General features: G+C 45.1%; 1 protein-coding gene across 2 annotated transcripts in view; it reads right to left on the bottom strand.

Moving 5' to 3' along the window:
• Window positions 1-21681, bottom strand: part of HEATR1 (HEAT repeat containing 1) — a 104184-nt gene that overhangs the window by 65638 nt on the left and 16865 nt on the right. For both annotated transcript variants that reach the window (XM_056567531.1, XM_056567532.1), the window contains exons 10-18: window positions 17290-17400; window positions 15134-15251; window positions 13896-14003; window positions 12870-12965; window positions 4856-4944; window positions 4223-4434; window positions 3103-3224; window positions 1268-1453; window positions 277-460 (exon numbers count right to left, since the gene is read on the bottom strand). In XM_056567531.1, the coding sequence (XP_056423506.1) occupies window positions 277-460; window positions 1268-1453; window positions 3103-3224; window positions 4223-4434; window positions 4856-4944; window positions 12870-12965; window positions 13896-14003; window positions 15134-15251; window positions 17290-17400 (1226 nt within the window). The remainder of the gene's footprint in view (window positions 1-276; window positions 461-1267; window positions 1454-3102; window positions 3225-4222; window positions 4435-4855; window positions 4945-12869; window positions 12966-13895; window positions 14004-15133; window positions 15252-17289; window positions 17401-21681) is intronic.

The raw sequence follows: 21681 nt of genomic DNA, 5'->3' as shown, positions 1-21681 counted from the left end.
GGCCAATGTGAACATAGCCTAAGTCGTAAGCAGTGCAGCTATCCATAATTATACCATAAAACTCTATGGTTTGGTAAATTGAAGCAAAAAAAGGCAGTCACTGACTTATGTACTGTAATATAAATTCAACCAGTCGCTGGCTCAATGGTCTACCTTCTCACCGACAGTATAGTGGAAAATGGGTTCCCCAAAAAGAGTACCAGCTCCAATAAAGCAGTCTTCCCTGCAACAGATGGTACCATAATGAACACTAGAAATAAGGTTGGTCTTTCTTACCTTCAGGAAATGATTCTGGACAATTTAAGTTGTTCAGGAAGATCTTCAATTGAAGCAAAAGCAAAACAGCCTCCTCCATGTCCGCGCTCTTCCCAGAATTCAGCTTTGTTATATACTCGGCCAGCACAATTCTATAAAGCTGATCCCCACTTGATTTATCCAGCAGCCACCTATCTTCCTTTTCCTGTCAACACATAATTCGATAAAGATCATTTGTCAGTGTCAGAGGCCTGACAACTAGGAGCCCAGCTACTTACGCATTTTTGGCGTGTTCCAGCTCCCTTCCTTCTGAGACAAGCACAAGTGATAGCCCCTCAGCCAATCAATAACGGAGACGGGGGTCCTGTCACTTGCGCTAATTTCTGAGGGTGGGGTCCGGATCACACCAAGGATAGGCAAGTAGAACGGATGCGTACAGGAGTTTGCAGGTGTCACAACGGTCGGATCCCTCCCCCCCCAACACACACACCCCAGCGATCGGACACTCATCCCCTAAAAGGGTCTGATCACTGGGGCTTTTTCAGCAAAGTGAAAAAGTCCAATAATAATAATAATAATAATAATAATGAGACTCTAAAGAAGCTTTATCATCAGAATAACATATGCTTTGATAAACCACAAGTTATCAGGGATGTCCACAGTGGCTTCTCCCCACCCCACCAGCCTTGGTTGACAGATCTCTCCCTGTTAGCATATAGACCAGTGTTTCCCAACCAGGGAGCCTCCAGCTGTTGCAAAACGACAACTCCCAGCATGCCCAGACCGCCAACGGCTGTCTGGGCATGCTGGGAGTTGTAGATTTGCAACAGCTGAAGGCACCTTGGTTGGGAAACACTTGTATAGACAGAGATCTATCAATCAAGGCTGGCAGGGTAAGGAGAAGCCAATGGAGACTGCCCTTATGGCTTATAGTTTAGACAGCATGAAAGTAATGACAGGTTCTCTTTAATATGCCCAACAGGCATCAGCATTGAAAGAGCAGGTAACTTACTTGTACTAGTGTCAGCACATTTCTCAGTTTCTTGTCAAGCAGCTGAAAGATCCTCATAGAGACCTGCAGGTCAGGGTTCTGGCAGCTAGCACATCCTGCCACCAGGCCATGGCTGAGAACATGAAAAGTCACCTTCTGTCTCACCAAGATCGTGTCCTTGTCCGCAACCTGCAGCAATTCTTCAACCTAAAAAATAAAATAAAATTAAAAAAAGCAGGAATACTCATTGCTTTGGCATGTGAACTGTAAAAATAATGGATGAGGAACTGCAAGGTGAAAGATTTCCCAGAGTGCCCAGGCAAGAGGGCAGATGGTCCCAACGGCTGCCATTGACAGGGAAAACGGACTGGGAATGTGAGAGGGCCAACACAAGAGCTGGCTCAGTAGCACCCTGTTCAGGTCTTCCCACATACTGTGGATAGATGGTGAGAGAAGCAGAAAGCCCCCTTCCCAGAAAACCTGCAGAACCAGTATGAATGGGCGAGATGAGGGAGTAAACCTCCACCACAGTAACCATGGTCCCATAAAAGGGGGTCAGGGTGGGTCTAGAGCAGGGGGTCTCAAACTCCCGGCCCATGGAACTAAATTTTGCATCCCACATCAGGGATCTGGTGATCAGGTGATTTCTTCAGGAATTTAGCAGGGCTAAATGCCGGAAGACTTCGCACACTCCGGCAAACATTGCTACATGGGACCCGATGCACATATGACGGGGTAACCAATCTTGCCTAGTCACTAAACCTCTACTTACATCTTCCTGCTGGGGACTTCCTGGTGTGAGGTGTGCGCGGTGAGTGACGTCGTCACAAGCGCCGCGCAGGGATGCCGACGTCCTGCGCAGCGCGTGCGATGACATCACTTATAGCAAGCACCTCCGCCAGGAAGTCCCCGCAGGCAGATGTAAGTAGCGCAGTCCAGGTGGGGAATCTGTGCTACGGATACCTAATGTGGGGAATCCGTGCTACGGCTACCTAATGTGGGGAAACTATGCTAAGGCTACCTAATGTGGGGAATCTGTGCTACGGCTACCTAATGTGGGGAAACTATGCTAAGGCTACCTAATGTGGGGAATCTGTGCTAAGGCTACCTAATGTGGGGAATCTGTGCTAAGGCTACCTAATGTGGAGAATCTGTGCTAAGGCTACCTAATGTGGAGAATCTGTGCTAAGGCTACCTAATGTGGGGAATCTGTGCTACGGCTACCTAATGTGGGGAAACTATGCTAAGGCTACCTAATGTGGGAAACTATGCTAAGGCAACCTAATGTGGGGAATCTGTGCTAAGGCTACCTAATGTGGGGAATCTGTGCTACGGCTACCTAATGTGGGGAAACTATGCTAAGGCTACCTAATGTGGGAAACTATGCTAAGGCAACCTAATGTGGGGAATCTGTGCTAAGGCTACCTAATGTGGGGAAAAGATGTTACCTAATGTGGGGAAACCGTTCATCTGACAGCTCATGCTATTACCACGGGGGGGTTGTGTTGCTGGTGGATGATGGGGGTGCTACTGCTGGTGGGGGGGGGGGGGGTGTTGCTTGTGGCCCCCAGATAATTTGAGTTTGAGACCCCTGGTCCAGAGTATCCACGGTGCCCATCCTGGGAGCCTGTAGGGAGAAACCTGACTAGGTACTACAGAAATGGAGACTAATCTACAGCAACTAAGCCTGTGTCTGCCTCCTACTGACACTAAGCTAGAACCAATTAGTTTAGTGTGGCCCCCACACTATAACCCTGTGTATTGGGTTTAGTGTGGGTGATCAGGGTGACAGTTTTCCTTTAAGCTTCAAAAAGAATCCCCAACATATCAAGAGCAAAGGAGAACTTTCTACTCACCATCTGTAGCACTGTAGAGGAGTCCATGGCAGCCATGTTGGTAGACAAAAGCTGAGAAAAACTGCTGTTTACCATCACCGCAAATTTTTCAGACTGAGCATTCTCTAAGCTCTTACTAAGTGCTGTAAATAATAGAGATAAAAGATATATTAATTCAAGTTTAGGTTTTAACATTTGGGGAGCAACAATTTTAAGGAAACAAATCTTTTGACATAGTAGTTATTCTTAAAATTCAGAACATTTAAAAAAAAAAAATAATTAAATGGCTTATTATGTAATGGCTGCAGTGTTTTCAACTTGGGTGTTAACTGTGGCCCTGATTAACTAAGGGTGGGTTCACACTACGTTTTCTCCCATACGGGAGCGCATACGGCAGGGGGGAGCTAAAACCTTGCGCTCCCGTATGCCTTCGTATGCGCTCCCGTATGTCATTCATTTCAATGAGCCGGACGTAGTGAAACGTTCGGTCCGGTCGGCTCATTTTTGCGCCGTATGCGCTTTTACAACCGGACCTAAAACTGTGGTCAACCACGGTTTGAGGTCCGGTTGTAAAAGCGCATACGGCGCAAAAATGAGCCGACCGAACGTTTCACTCCGGCCGGCTCATTGAAATGAATGACATACGGGAGCGCATACGAAGGCATACGGGAGCGCAAGGTTTTAGCTCCCCCCTGCCGTATGCGCTCCCGTATGGGAGAAAACGTAGTGTGAACCCACCCTAAGAGTGGAATATAGTTTTAAGTGTGGGTTTCTTTCCCCCAAATAAGTATTTTCCTATGGTATTTACAAATGTTTCCCCACATGTTTTTTTTTTTTTTGAACAACTGTTCAAAACTGTGGGGTTTTCCAGAGCTCAAATGCTTCATATTTTATGTGGGAACATTAGTAAATATGTTGTGATTTTTCAAAACTGTCCGGGCATGCCCCTCTTCAGCAACCATGGAAAATGGAGTGATTGTAGGGTTTGAAGAGTTATTTGGTCGCAGCTCTTTGATGCACATTATGTGTGCCAAATTTCCGCTGCAAAACCTGAGAAGAAAACATCAGGAAACCGATAGTAAATAATTCCCAGTGTTTTAATGCATAGTTGTATGATACTGTCATACACCGCAGAGGATACCTTCGGGCCAGTCCTTTAGTAATGGGTGCAGGCGACAAACCCCACTTCTTCCCAGGAACACAGCCATGGAGCCCTCAGCCGAGTCGACCTGGTTGTTTGTGAAGACCATATGTGGTATAAAAGCCATTATTATCCTATTACAAAGCTCAGGGTGATCTTTGATGGTATGTTCTTGAATTATAAGTTCTGTAGCATCTTTAATAGCCTTGGACCTGTAAGAAAAAACAGGTAAAGAGTTATTCCACCTGGGTTATTTGACACCACCTAAATAGAAGTTGCAGAAACAGCACAGGGAGCCTATAGTCACATCATGGAGGGACCTAGGGTCAGGGGACCTCAGTTCTGGAGATATGACCCGCACTTATCAGACATTCATAGTATATTTATCTGGCCCCGTTCATGGTTTATAGGTCATGGCTGATTGCCGCTCAGACATTTAAGATAGGCTATCAATGATAAATGCTTAAACTACCCATTTTAAAGTGTAGTCTATGCCTTACACACTGCGTAAAAACTAAACTGAAGACTGGTTTTAGTAAATCTGGTCCATGGAGGTGCAAAACATATGGAAGACTAAAAACTAAAACATGGCAGTGTGCAAATGAGATTAGTGTAATGAATAGAACAGCTTACCAGCCATCAGCCTGTGATAGATCTGCTCGATCAAACAGGGTGAGTAGAACAGAGACCATTTCTTCTGTAGTAAAGTGGCTGAGGTAGATCTGAAAGTATCAGAAAATAAGAACCAAACTTTAAGACCGATAAGTGCAATTGTAAAACTTCACCCATTCATTGAAAGGGTACTCAGGGGAACAAAACCCATAGCCCATCCTTTCACTCACACCAACCTATTTATTTGTCTACATATCATTCATTAGCTATATAGAGCAGTTTTCCTCTTTAAGCTGTCACTTACATGCAGGGAGTGAGAGAAAGATGTCATATTCAGATCCTGCTTGTCTTGCAGGAGGGTGGGGCTAGGTCTCAGTGAGGGGTTTACACAAAGACAAACACCATGTGATTTCTGGCGTCACAGCCACACCTCCCCTCCCCTTCCCTCCCTGTGAGGAGCTTGCCAGTGTGAGAAGTTCAGTGAAAATTCTCAGTCACAACTCAGCCAATAACACTGCTCTTTTACTGCTGTAGATCTTATCACTGACTACTGCCATTCAGAGCATAGCATGATTTATTGCTCGGGGGGGGGGGGGGGGGGATAGTTTAAAAGAAAAAAAAGACATATAGTGTGGGCTGCTGACAACAGCACAGCATGCACAGATAGTGAAAGCAATTAGCTGGCAGCTATTACACAGAGCTGCACTGACTTCTGGGAGTTGTAGTCTGGGCTGCAAGCAAGGAAAAAGAATATTAAGGAGACAACAGGGACCAAAGGAGCTGCAAAAACCACATGGATAACTACAGGGGACACAGAACAGGTATTGTGGTGGCTTTCGGCATTTTTATTCACTTCACTGGAGTACCCCTTTAAATAGGCTGGTTAACGGGATGCTCCACTTCCCTGACTAACTCATCAGTACATCTCAGGGAAAGACAACAATGTTACTTTATCACAAGCGAAGATTTGCAGTGCATATGTACAATCTGACAGAAGGCATAAGCTAAGGCTCTGTTTACACAGGAGTTATTGTGTGGCAGATCACATGTGACTGCAAGAATTGTGCAATATGCAGTGATAAGCACAACATGGGGATCTGTTGTAAGGACCAGCCAGCACAGTCTTAATATCCATTACGAACCAAAACGTAAACACAGGTGTGAAAAGTGACAAAACTCTTAACATTAACAGAAATCTAGAAAACCATGTGTGTTAGACAATAAGGCAAAGAATAGAGGAAGCTGAACAAATAAAAAGAAAAGGAGGAGCACCACGGATTACCAAATATGGAGACTGGGGGCTCTGGTATACGGTGTATAAAACACAATACACACAGTTTATACAAAGCTAAGTGCATCATAACAGTCTCATGCAGCATAGTACGGTCATCCCTTAACCCCTTGGGGACGAAGCCCATTTTAACCTTAAAGGGGTACTCAGGTGAAAACCTTTTTTCTTTTAAATCAACTGGTGGCAGAAAGTTAAACACATTTGTAAATTACTTCTATTAAAAAATCTTAATCCTTCCTGTACTTATTAGCTGCTGAATACTACAGAGGAAATTCTATTCTTTTTGGAATGCTCTCTGATGACATCACGACCACAGTTCTCTCTGCTGATGTTATTATTATAATAATAACGCTTTATTTATTGTTGTCCTTAGTGGGATTTGAACCCAAGTCCCCAGCACTGCAAGGCAGCAGTGCTAACCACTGAGCCACCATGCTGCCCTTAGCATACATCTGCTATGCATCTGCTATGCATGGTTGCTAAAATGGACAGAGATGTCAGCAGAGAGCACTGTGCTCGTGATGTCATCAGTGTTCCAAAAAGAAGGAAATTTCCTCTGTAGCATTCAGCAGCTAATAAGTAGCTAAAAATGGCAGGATTAAGATTTTTTAATAGAAGTAATTTACAAATATGTTTAACTTTCTGTCACCAGTTGATTTAAAAGAAAAAAGGTTTTCACCGGAGTACCCCTTTAAGGACCAGGCAATTTTTTGCAAATCTGACCACTGTCATTTTAAGCATTAATAACTCTGGGATGCTTTAACTTTTGAATTTGATTCCGAGATAGTTTTTTCATGACATATTCTACTTTATGTTAGAGGTAAAATATTGTCGATACTTGCATAATTTCTTGTACATTTTTTTTTTTACTTTGAAGCCCTCTGCTTGTGAGGAAAATAGACAAATAAATTATATATATTGATTCACATATACAATATGTCTACTTTATGTTGGCAAAGTTGACACGTTTTTACTTTTTGAAAACATGAGAGGGCTTCAAAGTTTAGCAGCAATTTTCCAATTTTTCACAAAAATTTCAAAATCTGAATTTTTTAGGCACCAGTTCAGTTTTGAAGTTAATTTGAGGGTCTTTATGTTCGAAATACCCCCATAATGGACCCCATTATGAAAACTGCACCCCTCAAAGTATTCAAAATGACATTAAGAAACTGTTAACCCTTAAGGTGTTTCACAGGAATAGCAGCAAGGTGGAGGAGAAAATTTTAAATCTTTATTTTTTACACTAACATGTTCTTGTAGACCCTTTTTTTTTTTTTTTTCATTTTTACAAGGGGTAATAGGAGAAAAAGCCACCAAAATGTGTAACCTAATTTCTCGAGTAAAGAAATACCACATATGTGGATGTAAAGTGCTCCGTGGATGCACTAGAGAGCGCAACATTGTGCTTTTGGAAAGCGAATTTTACTTAAATGGTTTTGGGGGGGTATTACGCATTTAGGAAGCCCCCTTGATGGAGTGAGCCTTAGCACCCCACAGGTGATTGACAAATTTTCGCTAAGGTTGGACGTGAAAATGAAAAATTAGATTTTTCTCACTAAAATGCTGGTGTTACCCCAAATTTTTCATTTTCACAAGGGGTAATAGGAGAAAATGCCCCCAAAATTTGTAACCCCATTTCTTCTGAGTAAGTGCTCTACGGGCAATCTGCAAGGCTCAGAAGAGAAGGAGCCCCATTGGGCTTTTGGAGAGAGAATTTGGTTGGAATAGAAGTCAGGGGCCATGTGCATTCACAAAGCCCCCTGTGCTACCAGAATAGTGGATCCCCCACATGTGATCCTATGACACCCCTCACAGAATGTAACAAGAGGTGCAGTGAGCATTTACACCCCACTGGCGTTTGACAGATCTTTGGAACAGTGGGCTGTGCAAATGAAAAAAGTAGATTTTTTATGCTTCCCGTAAAATCTCTTTCTCTGAGGATCCATTGGGGACACACAAACCGTGGGTACAGTGGGGATCAAAACTTTGGGCACCCTGCAGAATTTATAGCATACACTGCCCCCTTTGCAAAGCTGAGACCTGCCAGTGTCATGGATTGTTCTCATTCATCATCTGGGAAGACCAGGTGATGTCAATCTCAAAGGTTTTAAATGCCCAGACTGTTCTGACCTTGCCCCCTCTTCTAAGCAGTTGTCTAGAAATCTGAAACTGAAAATAGTTGACGCTCACAAAGCTGGAGAAGGCTATAAGAAGATAGCAAAACGTTTTCAGATGTCAATGTCCTCTGTTCGGAATGTAATTAAGAAATGGCAGTCATCAGGAACAGTGGAAGTTAAAGCAAGATCTGGAAGACCAAGAAAAATATCACACAGAACAGCTCGCAGGATTGTGAGAAAAACTATTCAAAACCCTCGTCTGACTGCACAATCCCTCCAAAAAGATCTGGCAGACACTGGAGTTGTGGTACAGTATTCAACTATAAAGAGATACTTGTACAAATATGGTCTTCATGGAAGAGTCATCAGAAGAAAACCTCTTCTACATCCTCACCACAAAAACCAGCATTTGAACTTTGCAAATGAACATATAGACAAGCCGGATGCATTTTGGAAACAAGTTCTGTGGACCAATGAGGTCAAAACTGAACTTTTTGGCCGGAATGAGCAAAGGTACGTTTGGAGAAGAAGGGGAACAGAATTTAATGAAAAGAACCTCTGTCCAACTGTTAAGCATGGGGGTGGTTCGATCATGCTTTGGGTTGTATTGCAGCCAGTGGCACAGGGAACAGCTCACAAGTAGAAGGAAAAATGGATTCAATAAAATTTCAACAAATTTTGGATGCTAACTTGATGCCATCTGTGAAAAAGCTAAAGTTAAAGAGAGGATGGCTTCTACAAATGGATAATGATCCTAAACAAACCTCGAAATCCACGGGGGATTACATCAAGAGGCGTAAACTGAAGGTTTTGCCATGGCCTTTACAATCTCCTGACCTCAATATAATTGAAAATCTATGGATAGACCTTAAAAGAGCAGTGCGTGACCGACAGCCCAGAAATCTCAAAGAACTGGAAGACTTTTGTAAGGAAGAATGGGGAAAGATACCTCAAACAAGAATTGAAAGACTCTTGGCTGGCTACAAAAAGCGTTTACAAGCTGTGATACTTGCCAAAGGGGGCAGTACAAGATATTAACTCTGCAGGGTGCCCAAACTTTTGCAGATGCCATTTTTGTTTTCTGTTCTTTTGAAAGTGTAAATGATGGAAATAAATTCTAACTTTTGTTGACATATTATAAGAATGTCTAATCTGTAATTTGATGCCTTTTGGAGATTTTCCCATCTTTCCTTGGCTTCTTTATGCACATTAATACAAATTTTTACCTGTGGTGCCCAAACTTTTGATCCCCACTGTATATGCTCTTGCCGCTAGGAGGCACTGACACTAGGCAAACAAAAAAAGGTCGGCCCCTCCTGGCAGGATATACCCCGCCTACTGGCCCCGAGCTAATCAGTTTAGTCCCAAAGCAGTAGGAGGCAACCGACAAAAGAAACCAGAAGGAGTCCGAGGAAACCAGACAAAAAAGAAAACCGATCCACCCCTCGGACAAAACGAACGAAAACTGTACCCAATCCATGGGTGGGTGCTGTGCCCCTCAATGGATACTCCGAGAAAGATTTTATGGTAAGCATAAAAAAATTGACTTTTCTCGATCGGAATCCATTAGGGGACACAGAACCGTGGGATGTACCAAAGCAGTCCCCGGGTGGGAAGAAAAGTACTCAACTCAAATTCAGGCAGAGGACGAAGCCACTGCTGCCTGCAACACCTTGCGGCCCAAACTGGCGTCAGCCGACGCGAAAGTGTGCACCTGATTGAATTTTGTGAAAGTGTGTATGGAGGACCAGGTGGCCGCCTTACAGACTTGCAGGGCCGAAGCCCTGTTGCGGAGAGCCCAAGAAGCCCCAACGGAACGCGTGGAATGCGCTGTCACCCGAAAAGGTGCAACCTTGTCCTTGTGGCGGTACGATTCTGAAATGGTAGAGTGAATCCACCGAGAAATGGTCGCCTTGGAAGCCAGAAGACCCTTGCGACTACCCTCAGGGATCACAAAAAAAGAGTCACCCTGTCGAAAAGAGGAGGTGACCGAAAGATTGGTCAGGACAGCTCGAGCTCCAAGCACTAGGTTGAGGTCCCACGGAGGAGTGGGAGACCTGAAAAGAGGAGCCTTGTGGGCCACTCCCTGCAGGAAGGTGCGGACATGGGCATTAGAGGCCAACTGCCATTGGAACAGCATAGAAAGAGCCAAAACCTGACCCTTAAGGGAGCTAAGGGTGAAATGTTGGTCCAGCCCCGATTAGAGAAAAGCAAGAAGGCACGGAAAAGAAAACACCACCGGAGAAACCACCGAAAATAAGCTTTCCAGGTGCGGTGGTAAATCCTGGCAGATGAAGGCTTCTGTGTCTGAAGCATGGTACGAATTACCTCAGGGGAAAAGCTGCTCGGCCCTCAATACCACGGTTTCAACCGCCACGCCGTCAAATGCAGCGACAGTAAATTGGGGTGGCAAAGAGGACCCTGTGACAGAAGGTTAGGGCAGAGTGGAAGACGCAGCAGCATGTCGTCGACCAGCCGAATGACGTCAGCGTACCACGCACGTCTGGGCCAATCTGGAACCACCAGAATGGCAGAAACACCAGAATGGCAGAAACATGCTGTTGCAAAACTCCCAGCATGCCTGGACAGTCAAAGGCTGTCCGGCAATACTGGGAGTTATTTTGCAACAGCTGGAGGATCCGTTTTGGAAACCGTGCTGTACAAAACATTTTTCATTTTTATTGGGGGGAGATCAGTGTAAGGGGGTGTAGTGTTTTACTTTTTATTACGTGTTAGTGTAGTGTAGTGTTTTTAGAGTACATGCACACGGTCGGGTTCACAGCAAGTTTCCTGCAGCTCAAGCTTTTCCGCAGCTCAAACCTAAAGCGGCAAACTCACTGTAAATCCCTGCCCGTGTGAATGTACCCTGTAATTTTTTGGGGGAGCGGGGGGTCCCAGCATGCACTGACGGATCGTGCATGTTGGGAGTTTTAGTTTTGCCACAGAACGAGACACAATGGTCAGAAGGGCCAGATGTTACAGAACAACAACTCCCAACATGCCTTTGGCTGTCTGGGCATGCTGAGTGTAGTAGTTTTGCAGCATCTGGAGTACTACAGCTTGGAGATCACTGCACAGTGGTCTCCAAACTGTGGACCTCCAGATGTTGCAAAACTACAACTCCTAGCATGCCCAGACAGCCAAAGGCTTTCTGGGCATGCTGGGAGTTGTAGTTTTTATAACTTTTACAAGGCTGCAGTGAAGATCACTCACCAACGATCTTCACTGCCGGCTGCCGTCTCCGCCGCCGTGCCGAGCAGCAGTGTCACACACTGGGCCCAGGTGATTCCCAGGCACAACACGTCAGACTACTGTTCAAGAAGACAATCACTGCGGGGCCCGGAGCAAGACAATGGAGGCATCGCTGGAGCACAGAAGGGGAGTACAGGTTTGTATTATTATATACTACAGAGCAGGCATACTTTTAAATGCCCCCTTCCCCCAGCCGCTGGATAACCAGTTTAAGAGTGCCAATTCTAAGGCAGTGTTTCCCAATCAGTGTGCCTCCAGCTGCTGCAGAACTACAACTCTACCCAACGTACATCTATAATACTATTGCTGCACCAAGCAGAAGTGATGCTACTACACTGCCAGGCCCAGCACAGAGTTGTATTTCAACTTTGCAGGCGCACTGAGCACATACTCAGACCTTAGGATATCGACGTTGATAGAGCGCAAGTAAAGACAGAAGTCGGGTGTACCCAGGAGAAAGCCGAACCATACTACACTGTAAATACCATGTTAATATTAATACAGGAGTGATGAACTAGCCAGAGGACCCCTACCAAAACAAATATATCGCACTCAAATGTACAAATAAGGATAGCAAAACACATATACAGTGTGGGAATTTCAAAATCGGTCATCATATTACAGTGTGTGTAGTGTAAAACTTTATGGTACACAATCTCACACTTGCAATATAAAATTTATTTTAGATGATTATATTATGAATTTCCTTTTTATAACTAATGGTTTTAAGACAAGCAATATTTAGTAAAAATTTTTTACATACATTTAGATTAAGGTGAGAGGTATTTTTTTATGCTGCAGCAAATCCACCAGGCAGCGGAAAATATGCAGCATATTTTGCTATGAGCAAATACATAGGGCTTTCCTGCAGCAACCCCGTGTGTGCAGGGAGGTTTGGAGAGGGGGCACACACCAGTCATGCAGGCAAGCCCCGCCTGCCTCCAAACCTCACTGCGCACACTGGGCTTCCGCAGGGAAGTCCTATGTATTTGCTCATAGCAAAATATGATGCATATTTTGCTATGAACAAATACATAGGGCTTCCCTGTGGCAGGGAAGCACTGTGTGTCTGCTCATAGCAGAATATGCTTTGATTTCCTGCAGGGTATACGCTATGTGTGACCCTACCCTTGGGCTTTTTATGGTTTTCAGTGTGTATGTACTTTGTTCTATTGGGTGTTATTAAAAAAGATGACCATACTATACTGCACAAGACAGGTATGACGCAATGAGGAATTCTAGAGGCATTTTATTTATTTTTTAAAATCTAAAACAAGATGAAATCAAGCATTTTAGGATACCATATTAGTTTCTGCTATGGAAATCTCAGTTGTGATATACATATATAAGAAGAAGATATTAAAAAAGGACTGACCTTAAATGCCTGTAAGGAAGACAATACCACCTCAATGTTGTCATCCTTGAGACGGGCTAAAATAGCTTCTTTAATAAAGGACTCATCAAATCCAGCCTGGTAGATAAAAGTTATATTGTGTAATTAAGGGTCAGGTTGGTTAGTCCAACAGGGGTTTCGGATATTGCAAAGGGTCTAAGATTGAAAAGGTACTACACATGCTCTATTATCAGTATTTTCCAAACACCGTTTCTCCAGCTGTCACAAAACTACAACTCCCAGCATGCCCGGACAGCCAAAGGCTGTCCGGGCATGCTGGGAGTTGTAGTTTTGCAAAACACTGCTCTATATCCATTTGTGACATATTAGCTCTATTTTACTTGCATATCTACCGTTTATGGCTTTCATGATCTCTGTGCAATTCTGAAAACAATTAGGGCATAGTCATTCAACAGAATGGCAATTTTAGAAATCCCTTCACTTACTGTAGTAAGAAACCCTATTTGGATGAATTAAACAGATTTTCAGATTCGCAAGAAATTTCTGTAACAAAACTGCAAGAACATCCCCCAATAAGTCCTGCACCTCTGTGACTGGGATAGATTTTGGACGCAGATGAAAGATCCAATTTGAAAGATCCAATTCAATAAAAGCAAGCAGAGATCTGGAAATCCATATGAAGTTAATATACATATTAAAGCAATCAATAACTTTTTATCACGAGTTATAAGTTTCTTTGCTGAAACTGTAAAACTCCTTTAAAATTGTACATAGGGCAGCTGACCTTTTCTGCAGCAGTCCTTTCTGCACATAAAACTATCACAAAGAGAGCTGCTGCACTACAAGTGACTTGGAGTCAGCTGAGGAAGTTGTGTCTTTTAAGACAATGTCACAGACGCATGTTGTAAGGTTTATATACTTCTGCAAGGAACTTCTAGTTATTTACTGCAGATACGACTATTATAAAAGTATCATTTGGAAAAAAAAAATGTTTTTAAATGTGCACGTCTGCGGTCAGAAATTAAGCCCAAAAGGGCAACAACTCACCTTGGATGTCTCAATGATGTCCTTCAGATGCAGCAAAGCGAGTTGTCGCACGGCGGCTTGCGGGTGATTCAAGCTAAGCAGGAGCGATGTATCACAGTCTGCCAATAACTGCAAAAGTGTAGGGATTACTATGTGCCGCCACTATTGAATTCACATAAAAACTTTTTTAAAATCATAAGAACTAGGGATGTCCCAATACCATTTTTTTAAGACCGAGTACCGATACTTTAATTCTAGTACTCCCGATACCAAGTACGAGTACTTTTATTTTAAAGGGAATCTGACAACAGGGTGACCCGGTTTCTGGCGCTGCTTAACGTGCCAATATGTGGGTCCTTTTTGTGTGCAATGGAGGCGGCTGATGTAGTATGAGCCAAGATTTCTATTTTCTCCATTGGACAGAACAGGGAATTTGTATTGGCGGTGAGACCGATGACCACATGGTGAGCAGCGGTAGAAACCGGGTCACCTGCACTATCTACCTATAAATTCAAGTAAGTGCAGGTGACTCTGCTGTAAGATTGTCTTTAATAGTAGGTAGTATCCCCTGGCAGTCATTAGTAGCAGCCCCCCCTGTAGACAGCAGCCCCCCTATAGACATAAGTAGCAGCCCCCCTGTAGACCACAGCCCCCCTTTAGACAGTGGGCCCCCATTTAAACAGAAGCAGGGCCCCCCCCCCCTTTAGACAGCAGCAGGGCCCCCCTTTAGACCGCAGCAGCGCCCCCCCAGTTTAAACAGCAGCAGGGCCCCCCCACACAGTTTAGACAGCAGCAGGGCCCCCCGCTTAGACATAAGTAGCAGCCCCCTTCTTGCATTAAGCTCACCTCCTCGGGTCGGGTGCTGGTGCTGCCGCTCTGCTTCCCCGTTCTCCCGACCTCCGGTCCGCATCGTGTCGTCCTATGGAGGAGCATGTGACATACACGTCACTCTGCTTCCTGTGTAGCGTTACGCTGGGCGCAGGGGAGGAGATGTAGTGACGTGTGTGTCGCATGCTCCTCCATGGAACACTATGATGCGGACGGGAGGATAGAAGAACGGGGCAGCAGAATGGCACCAGGTATCGGGCATGGTATCAGGGACATTAAACGAGTCCCCGATACCATGCAAATGGCTAGTATCGGCCCCGATACCGATACCAGTATCGGGACATCCCTAATAAGAACTATACAAACATTAGGAACTGCAAAACACAGAAGATTATAATTACAGCGACATACTATCCATGAACATACTGTACCTCATGTTTTCCTCCACTGGTAGAGAGAGCAATGAACTGGTGAAACAAGTCTTGTTTCTCTTCATCTTTAACAGTCTTCAATTGCCTTTCCAACACCAAGTCCAGAGCTTCTGGATACCTGAAAATATAGAAAAGCGCTTGTATTATATGTGTAATTAATTAAGCCAAGTGTTTAACTGTTTAGAGCCCTCTGAGGAAGCTGTGAGGTGAAACACGTATTGTGGTCACTTCTTCATTAAAGAGTAGCTATCACTAAATTTCCCTATTCCCCCCTCCCCATCTGTCCCTGACACTAACTATGTCTATCCCTGTCTTTATTTTTCCCCAAATCTCCATAAAAATACCTTTTGTGGCACAGCTGCAGGAGCTCAGAGTGGAGCTCTCTGGTGAGGGCAGGAAATGGGTGGCCCCTGGGTGAAGCCTTGCCGGGGCTCACTTCCGCCCATCTCCTCTCTCTCCTGCAGCTCGCACGCTGCAATGAAGGAGGAGAGGGAGATGCAGGGGGGAAGGAATGTCGTGCAGTCGTGCGCGTGCGAAATTTAAATATCCCCGCCCGCCTGCATCTCCCTCCCCTCATTCATGTGAACACGCGTTCCAGACCACGCTGCCCGGCCAGCGTTGGTCCGAACGTGATGAACGTCAGGGGGGGAAAAGTAATCCTGAGCCATATAGGGTGACACCTAGTGGCCAGGTTTACAAACGTAAAAAAAACACATATTAGGCTGGGTTCACACTACGTTTTCTCCCATACTGGAGCGCATACGGCAGGGGGGAGCTAAAACCTCGCGCTCCCGTATTGCCTTCGTATGTGCTCCCGTGTGTCATTCATTTCAATGAGCCGGCCGGAGTGAAACGTTCGGTCCGGTCGGCTCGTTTTTGCGCCGTATGCGCTTTTACGACCGGACCTCAAACCGTGGTTGACCACAGTTTTAGGTCCGGGGGAAAAGCGCATACGGCGCAAAAATGAGCCGACCGGACCGAACGTTTCACTCCGGCCGGCTCATTGAAATGAATGACACACGGGAGCGCATACGAAGGCATACGGGAGCGCAAGGTTTTAGCTCCCCCCTGCCGTATGCGCTCCCGTATGGGAGAAAACGTAGTGTGAACCCAGCCTAACACAATTTTTTATTTTTTTTAATAAAATATATTATAATTTTTTTTTTTTTTTTTTTTTTTTACATAATCTATTTAGTAATTATTTTTTTTTTTTTTTTATGAGAGTATCCATTTAAGTCAGGTCTGGCTCTGGTAAAGTTTATGTATTTGTTATGCACTGTGTAATCTTTGAGGTAACCTAGTCTTTTTCAGTAGCCGCTTCTCGACAGTTATTGTGGACTTCTAAATTATATCTTTTACTGAATGTATACATTAATTATATCTGGTAATGTCTTATTAAGGTAGTGTATATCTACCTAGCATTTCAGAGCCAAACTTCACTTCTATTTAGTACAGAAAATGTAAGGAAAAGAAGATCCAGGAATTAATAGTGTATTCAGCTACAGGCATCACTTTGTGCTTATAAGAGACTGAGCAGTGAAAGCACACTGATAACTGATCATTATTGATTTTAGCATTGAATATGTGATATTGAACTATAGATGCAAGTTTTTTCTTTTTATTGAATCATTGATCTATTGATATTATACAATTTTTTACTATCCACGCTGTGTTCTTTGTCCCATGCAAGGGCCCTGCAGGGACACTAGATACCAGCGAACACTATCACCTTTTAATAAATATGTTGTATTTTAATTAATACCTGGATCTTCTTCTATTCTCTTTATTTCTCCAACTTTTCCTTACATATACCTTGAGGACTGGTACCTAGTTGATTTATCAACTAATTTATTTTCTGTACTGTATAGACCTTTGGGTGAAGGTAACACCAGTTCACCTCCGGTATATTTACCCACTGAGTGAGCTACACTTTCTTTTTCCTATTCACTTCTATTTAATTGACAGTAAATGTGGATGTTTATTACTATTTATCTACTGTGATGACCGACACAGGGAAAAAAATAAAACCATTACTGCAGAGTAAAGACAAACTGATGGAAAAGGGAGGAAGAACTTCCGGATGTGACCAGACATGATGTGTTATATTAACATAATATTATAACAATGTGCTGAGATCCACAGTCAGGCCTACATACTTGTTTTCCAACAGTCGGATGAGTGGGAGAAAACATTGACCCAGTTCTGACATTTTCTCATCATCAGCTTCATGTTCTTCTCCATATGCGAGGAATTCCTGCAAGAAAGTGCTGCAGAGAAACCAGAATGACATGAGTTAAACTTTTCTATTTGTTCCAAAGTAGAGTAATAAGGTACAGACGTATCTAGAGATAATACCTGGACAGGGATGGCCATTGAATTAACTGATGCATTGCTGGATATAAGATTTGAGGGGGAAAACAAACTAAAGAAGCTTCCAACTGCTAGACCATCGCTAACTTTATTTGTGAGGGACAACTTGTCCAAAGGGGAGGACCCCTTTAACCATTTCAGTGTCAAACACGTATAGAATATATCAGGAGTTTAAGCGCTTGCTGTAGTTAGAATATGCAGTATCTTAGCTTAGCAAAAAATACACAATATTTAGGGTGCACTACTCATCAAAGATTGGAAGCAGCAAGAGAAGCTCGGTATCTGTGAGTCTGTCTAAGAGCGCTGGGAAGTTGCATGTGACACCCGAAACAAAGATCATGGCCCAGTACTGTCATCGCTCCCCATACAGTGTCCAGTGACACCAGAGGGATAAAACCCTTCTATATTTATCGGAGATGTAGTCGGCACCACCCTACCACAGATTCAATGCAGTCCGCAGGATATTCTCCACAGGTGCAGATCGCACAGCAATATGTTCGGTGCCAATGTCCAAAGTTAGATGTAACCACAGGGCTACATAGACAAGGATGCACAATACCAACCTGGTTGTTATTGTGCATCGTCGTCTGTATACCCAGCTGTAGCAATAAAGCAGTAAGTTTTTCAAGAAGTGTTCTGGGTGCCATGTCATCTATCCTTCCCAAGGTACCTTCTTTTTTTTATGTTATCAGCCCCTATGATAACCACAGAAAATATGAACTCCTAATAAGGAAAAAAAAAAAAAAGAGCTTTTTTTGTATTCACCATAAAATCTCTTTCTCGTAGCCTTCATTGGGGGACACCTATATTGATTGGTATATGCTCTTGTCACTAGGAGGTGCTGACACTAGGAAAAAAGTCAGCTCCTCCCTGGCAGGATATACCCGCCCACTGGAAGTGAGGTAATCAGTTTTGTCACAAAGCAGTAGGAGAAGCCAAGAAATATGCCCGAAGGACCCTAGAAAAGAATCCCAAATAATAACCGGAAAAGAAAATCCGGACAAAGAATGAAGAAATGGGTGGGTGTGGTGTACACCAATGAAGGCTACGAGAAAGAGATTTTACGGTGAGAACAAAAAAAACAAATCTCCTTTTCTCGGTCGCTCTTCATTGGGGGTCTCCTATACTGATGGGATGTACCAAAGCAGTTCCCTCGGGAGGGAAAAACAATCAACAGCAAAAGGGAAATCAGTCCAGAGACCGAACCCACTCGACCGTAAGGCCTGTGGACGAGATCCGGGGCAGAAACAACCGAGGCCCACAAACTGAGCTCCCAGAAGAACCCCCATCAATGGATAAGGACTAGGACGCCAAGGAAGAGACCATTGTATGTAGAAACTCCAAATCCACAATCCATATAGAGAAAGACAAGACACAGAGACTAACCAGACATTAACCCCAGCGGTCTTAGCGGACCGAAGTAACATACTGTCAGGACAGGGAAAGGAGGGGGAAACAAGAGGGAAGGTTACTCCAGAATACTGTAGTGTCATTGTAGCGCAACTGACACAGACAAGGAAGGAGGAACAAACCCCTCCAGGGAGATGACACCGAGTGAGGAGGAAAGCAATGGCAGGACCCAAACAAGAGACTGTACTAGACCGGCTCTCGCCGAGCCATACATGAGTGCCTAAACTCCTTCAACAGAGGAGAGTCTGTATGAGAAGCAGTAGATAACCAAGAAACAGTAAGAGAGCCAGGCTGCAAAAGTGCGCAGCCCAGCCGATTGCTCTCAGGAGGGGAAAACAAGGGGTGGTCACTATGAAACCCAGACCATGCCAAGCTCTCTCTGATCCTCGTACCCCCTGTGGAAGGGAGATGATCAAAATGTGCCAGGAACTATAGGAGTAGTGAAATGCCGCCTGAAGGTAAGGGGCAAAGTACTGGGTGAATGTAGTCCCCAGGAACCCTGCAACAACATATCAAGGAATGGAGGAGCTATTTTGAGTCCTGACTATAAATAGAAGGAAGAAACACACACACCCCCAAAGCATTGAGAGGAACACCTCAACGTGGTGTAACCCTGGACCAGAAAGGAGTCGATGGAGCCATTCTGGTCATTTCCTAAGGCAACAGAGCCGGCATCTGAACCACCCTGCACAGGAACCCAGGACAGATACCTGGAGGTATGAGGGAGCTGAACAGACTGTGCCGCCCCATCATGCCCCATGCCAGAGCAGAGAGGAGTTCGACCACCTAAATCCGTGGAAACAAGATCAAAGGAAGGCCCGAGGCACACACCACAGAAAAAAGGGAAGGTGGACTCTACACGGGCAGAGTGGCCAAGCTTATTAAGGGACACAAACGTGGTTACCGCATGATAGTAGAAGGGTACCAAGACTGCAGACGTGAAAGAAACCACAGACATTCAAAAGTCCGGCAGCATGGTGTCACAACCATGCCCCTAGCAGACCAACGTTGCATCCTTAGAAAGGGGAACAGAGAGTGCTGCTCCTTCTGTGAAAGTCCATGGAACCTGCAGGAATCGTCCACCCCACAGCTCCAAATGGTGCCACACACCATGACTGCTGTCGCAGACGCAAGGGATGAAGCAGGAGCAGGAAACATGCAGACAGTGTCTGACCGACAAGTATAAAAGATCCAATGAAACCACTGAGACTCTCTTTGGAACTTCACCTGGAAAACTAGTCACCGGACTGTAAATACGCGGGAGCAGCAAGAATATGGAAGGTGACCTGGCAGAGTAGAAAACCATGCAGACAGTGTCTGGCTATCTGTCATAGGGACCATGGCCACACCGGGTGCTGTAGACAGAATCACACACAGAAAGTGTGTTACCACTCTTCAGCCTAGAGAGTGGCAGGCATGTAGGGAGTAACCTGGTAAAGGAGGGAACCCTGCAAACCAGTATGTGGTGTATTGTATAGGGCCCATGGAGCAACATGGGGAGACTCACTCGAAACTGCACCTTGGCAGTGGATAACCTGAACTACCATCCACGGTGTGGGAAATGTATGGTAGTGGACCCGACAAAGTAGACCATGCAGACAACCGTCGGGCTGACTAGTGTAGGATTCCTGAATGCTCAGAGATACTTCATCGAACCCTCCTACAGAAAGTGGGGTATTGGAGTACGACCGAACTAAAAAGCGACCTAGCGGTGTAAGAGACTCAGCAGATGAAAGTCTGGCTGACTCATCAGTCCAGAGTACCTGCAGGAACCCTCATTCAGAGACCTTATATCAGCAGAGAGGTATGGGAGACCTGACCAAGCCTGCGGCAGCCCAGAGATGTGAGATTGACAGCGATAGAGACCGTGCAAACAACAGCCTGGCTGAACAAGTACACTTCCAGTCGCTGGATAAAAGGGGACAGCCAGATAGGCGATCACTGTGCCCCACAGACGCATGTGGGAGGGAGGAGAGGCCTAGGAGCCATAGATAGTATCCCCTCCACCTTGGGAGATCGGGGGACGCTGAGGAGCCGCAGAATGCATCCCTGCACCCCGTCTAGGGTGCATAGGACATGCTGGGACATGTCTTTGTACACCTTGCACTGCAGTGGGGTACAGGAACTCCAGCCTCAGATACATCAGCTGAGTGATGAGTGACAGGTGGCTGAGGAGACCAAGCAGACCACTGTCTGGCTTACTTGTATGGGTCCATAGTATCCTTCAGACACCACGCACAGCAGTGGGGTACCGGAACTCCAGACGAAGATACATCAGCTGTGTGATGAGTGGCAGGTGGTGGAGGAGACCACGCAGACCACTGTCTGGCTTACTGGTATGGGTCCATAGTAGACAACGGGTCACTCTGTCGGACACCTTGCATCAGCAGCGGGGTACCGGAGTGCCAGCCGCGGATGCGGCAGCTGAGAGATAAATGACAGGCGAGACTACTGTCCGGGAGATAGACCTATCCATGCCAATGCAGGGACACTTGCACAGAGACCTCGCACTAGTCGGGAGGATCCAGAGCACTAGCCGCAGATGCGGCAGCCTGTAGAGGAGGGAATCATATTGTATGGCACACCAGAACACCTCCATGATGGGTGACCAGCAGACCTAACAGAGAGTCCTTGGCGTCCGCCAGGAATGCAAAAAAATAAAAAAATCTCTTGCAAGGGCACCTGACCAGTGTCTTGCCTCGGCAGGGAGGGCCTGGAATTCGGCTGTGGGCATGACGGGCATGGCACTCAGTGGTAGACACTGAATA

The sequence above is a fragment of the Hyla sarda genome, chromosome 3 (genome assembly GCF_029499605.1).
Source record: "Hyla sarda isolate aHylSar1 chromosome 3, aHylSar1.hap1, whole genome shotgun sequence".
NCBI lineage: Eukaryota > Metazoa > Chordata > Amphibia > Anura > Hylidae > Hyla > Hyla sarda.
Note: the sequence above shows the minus strand (reverse complement) of the source record. Positions and strands in the feature narration are given on the sequence as shown.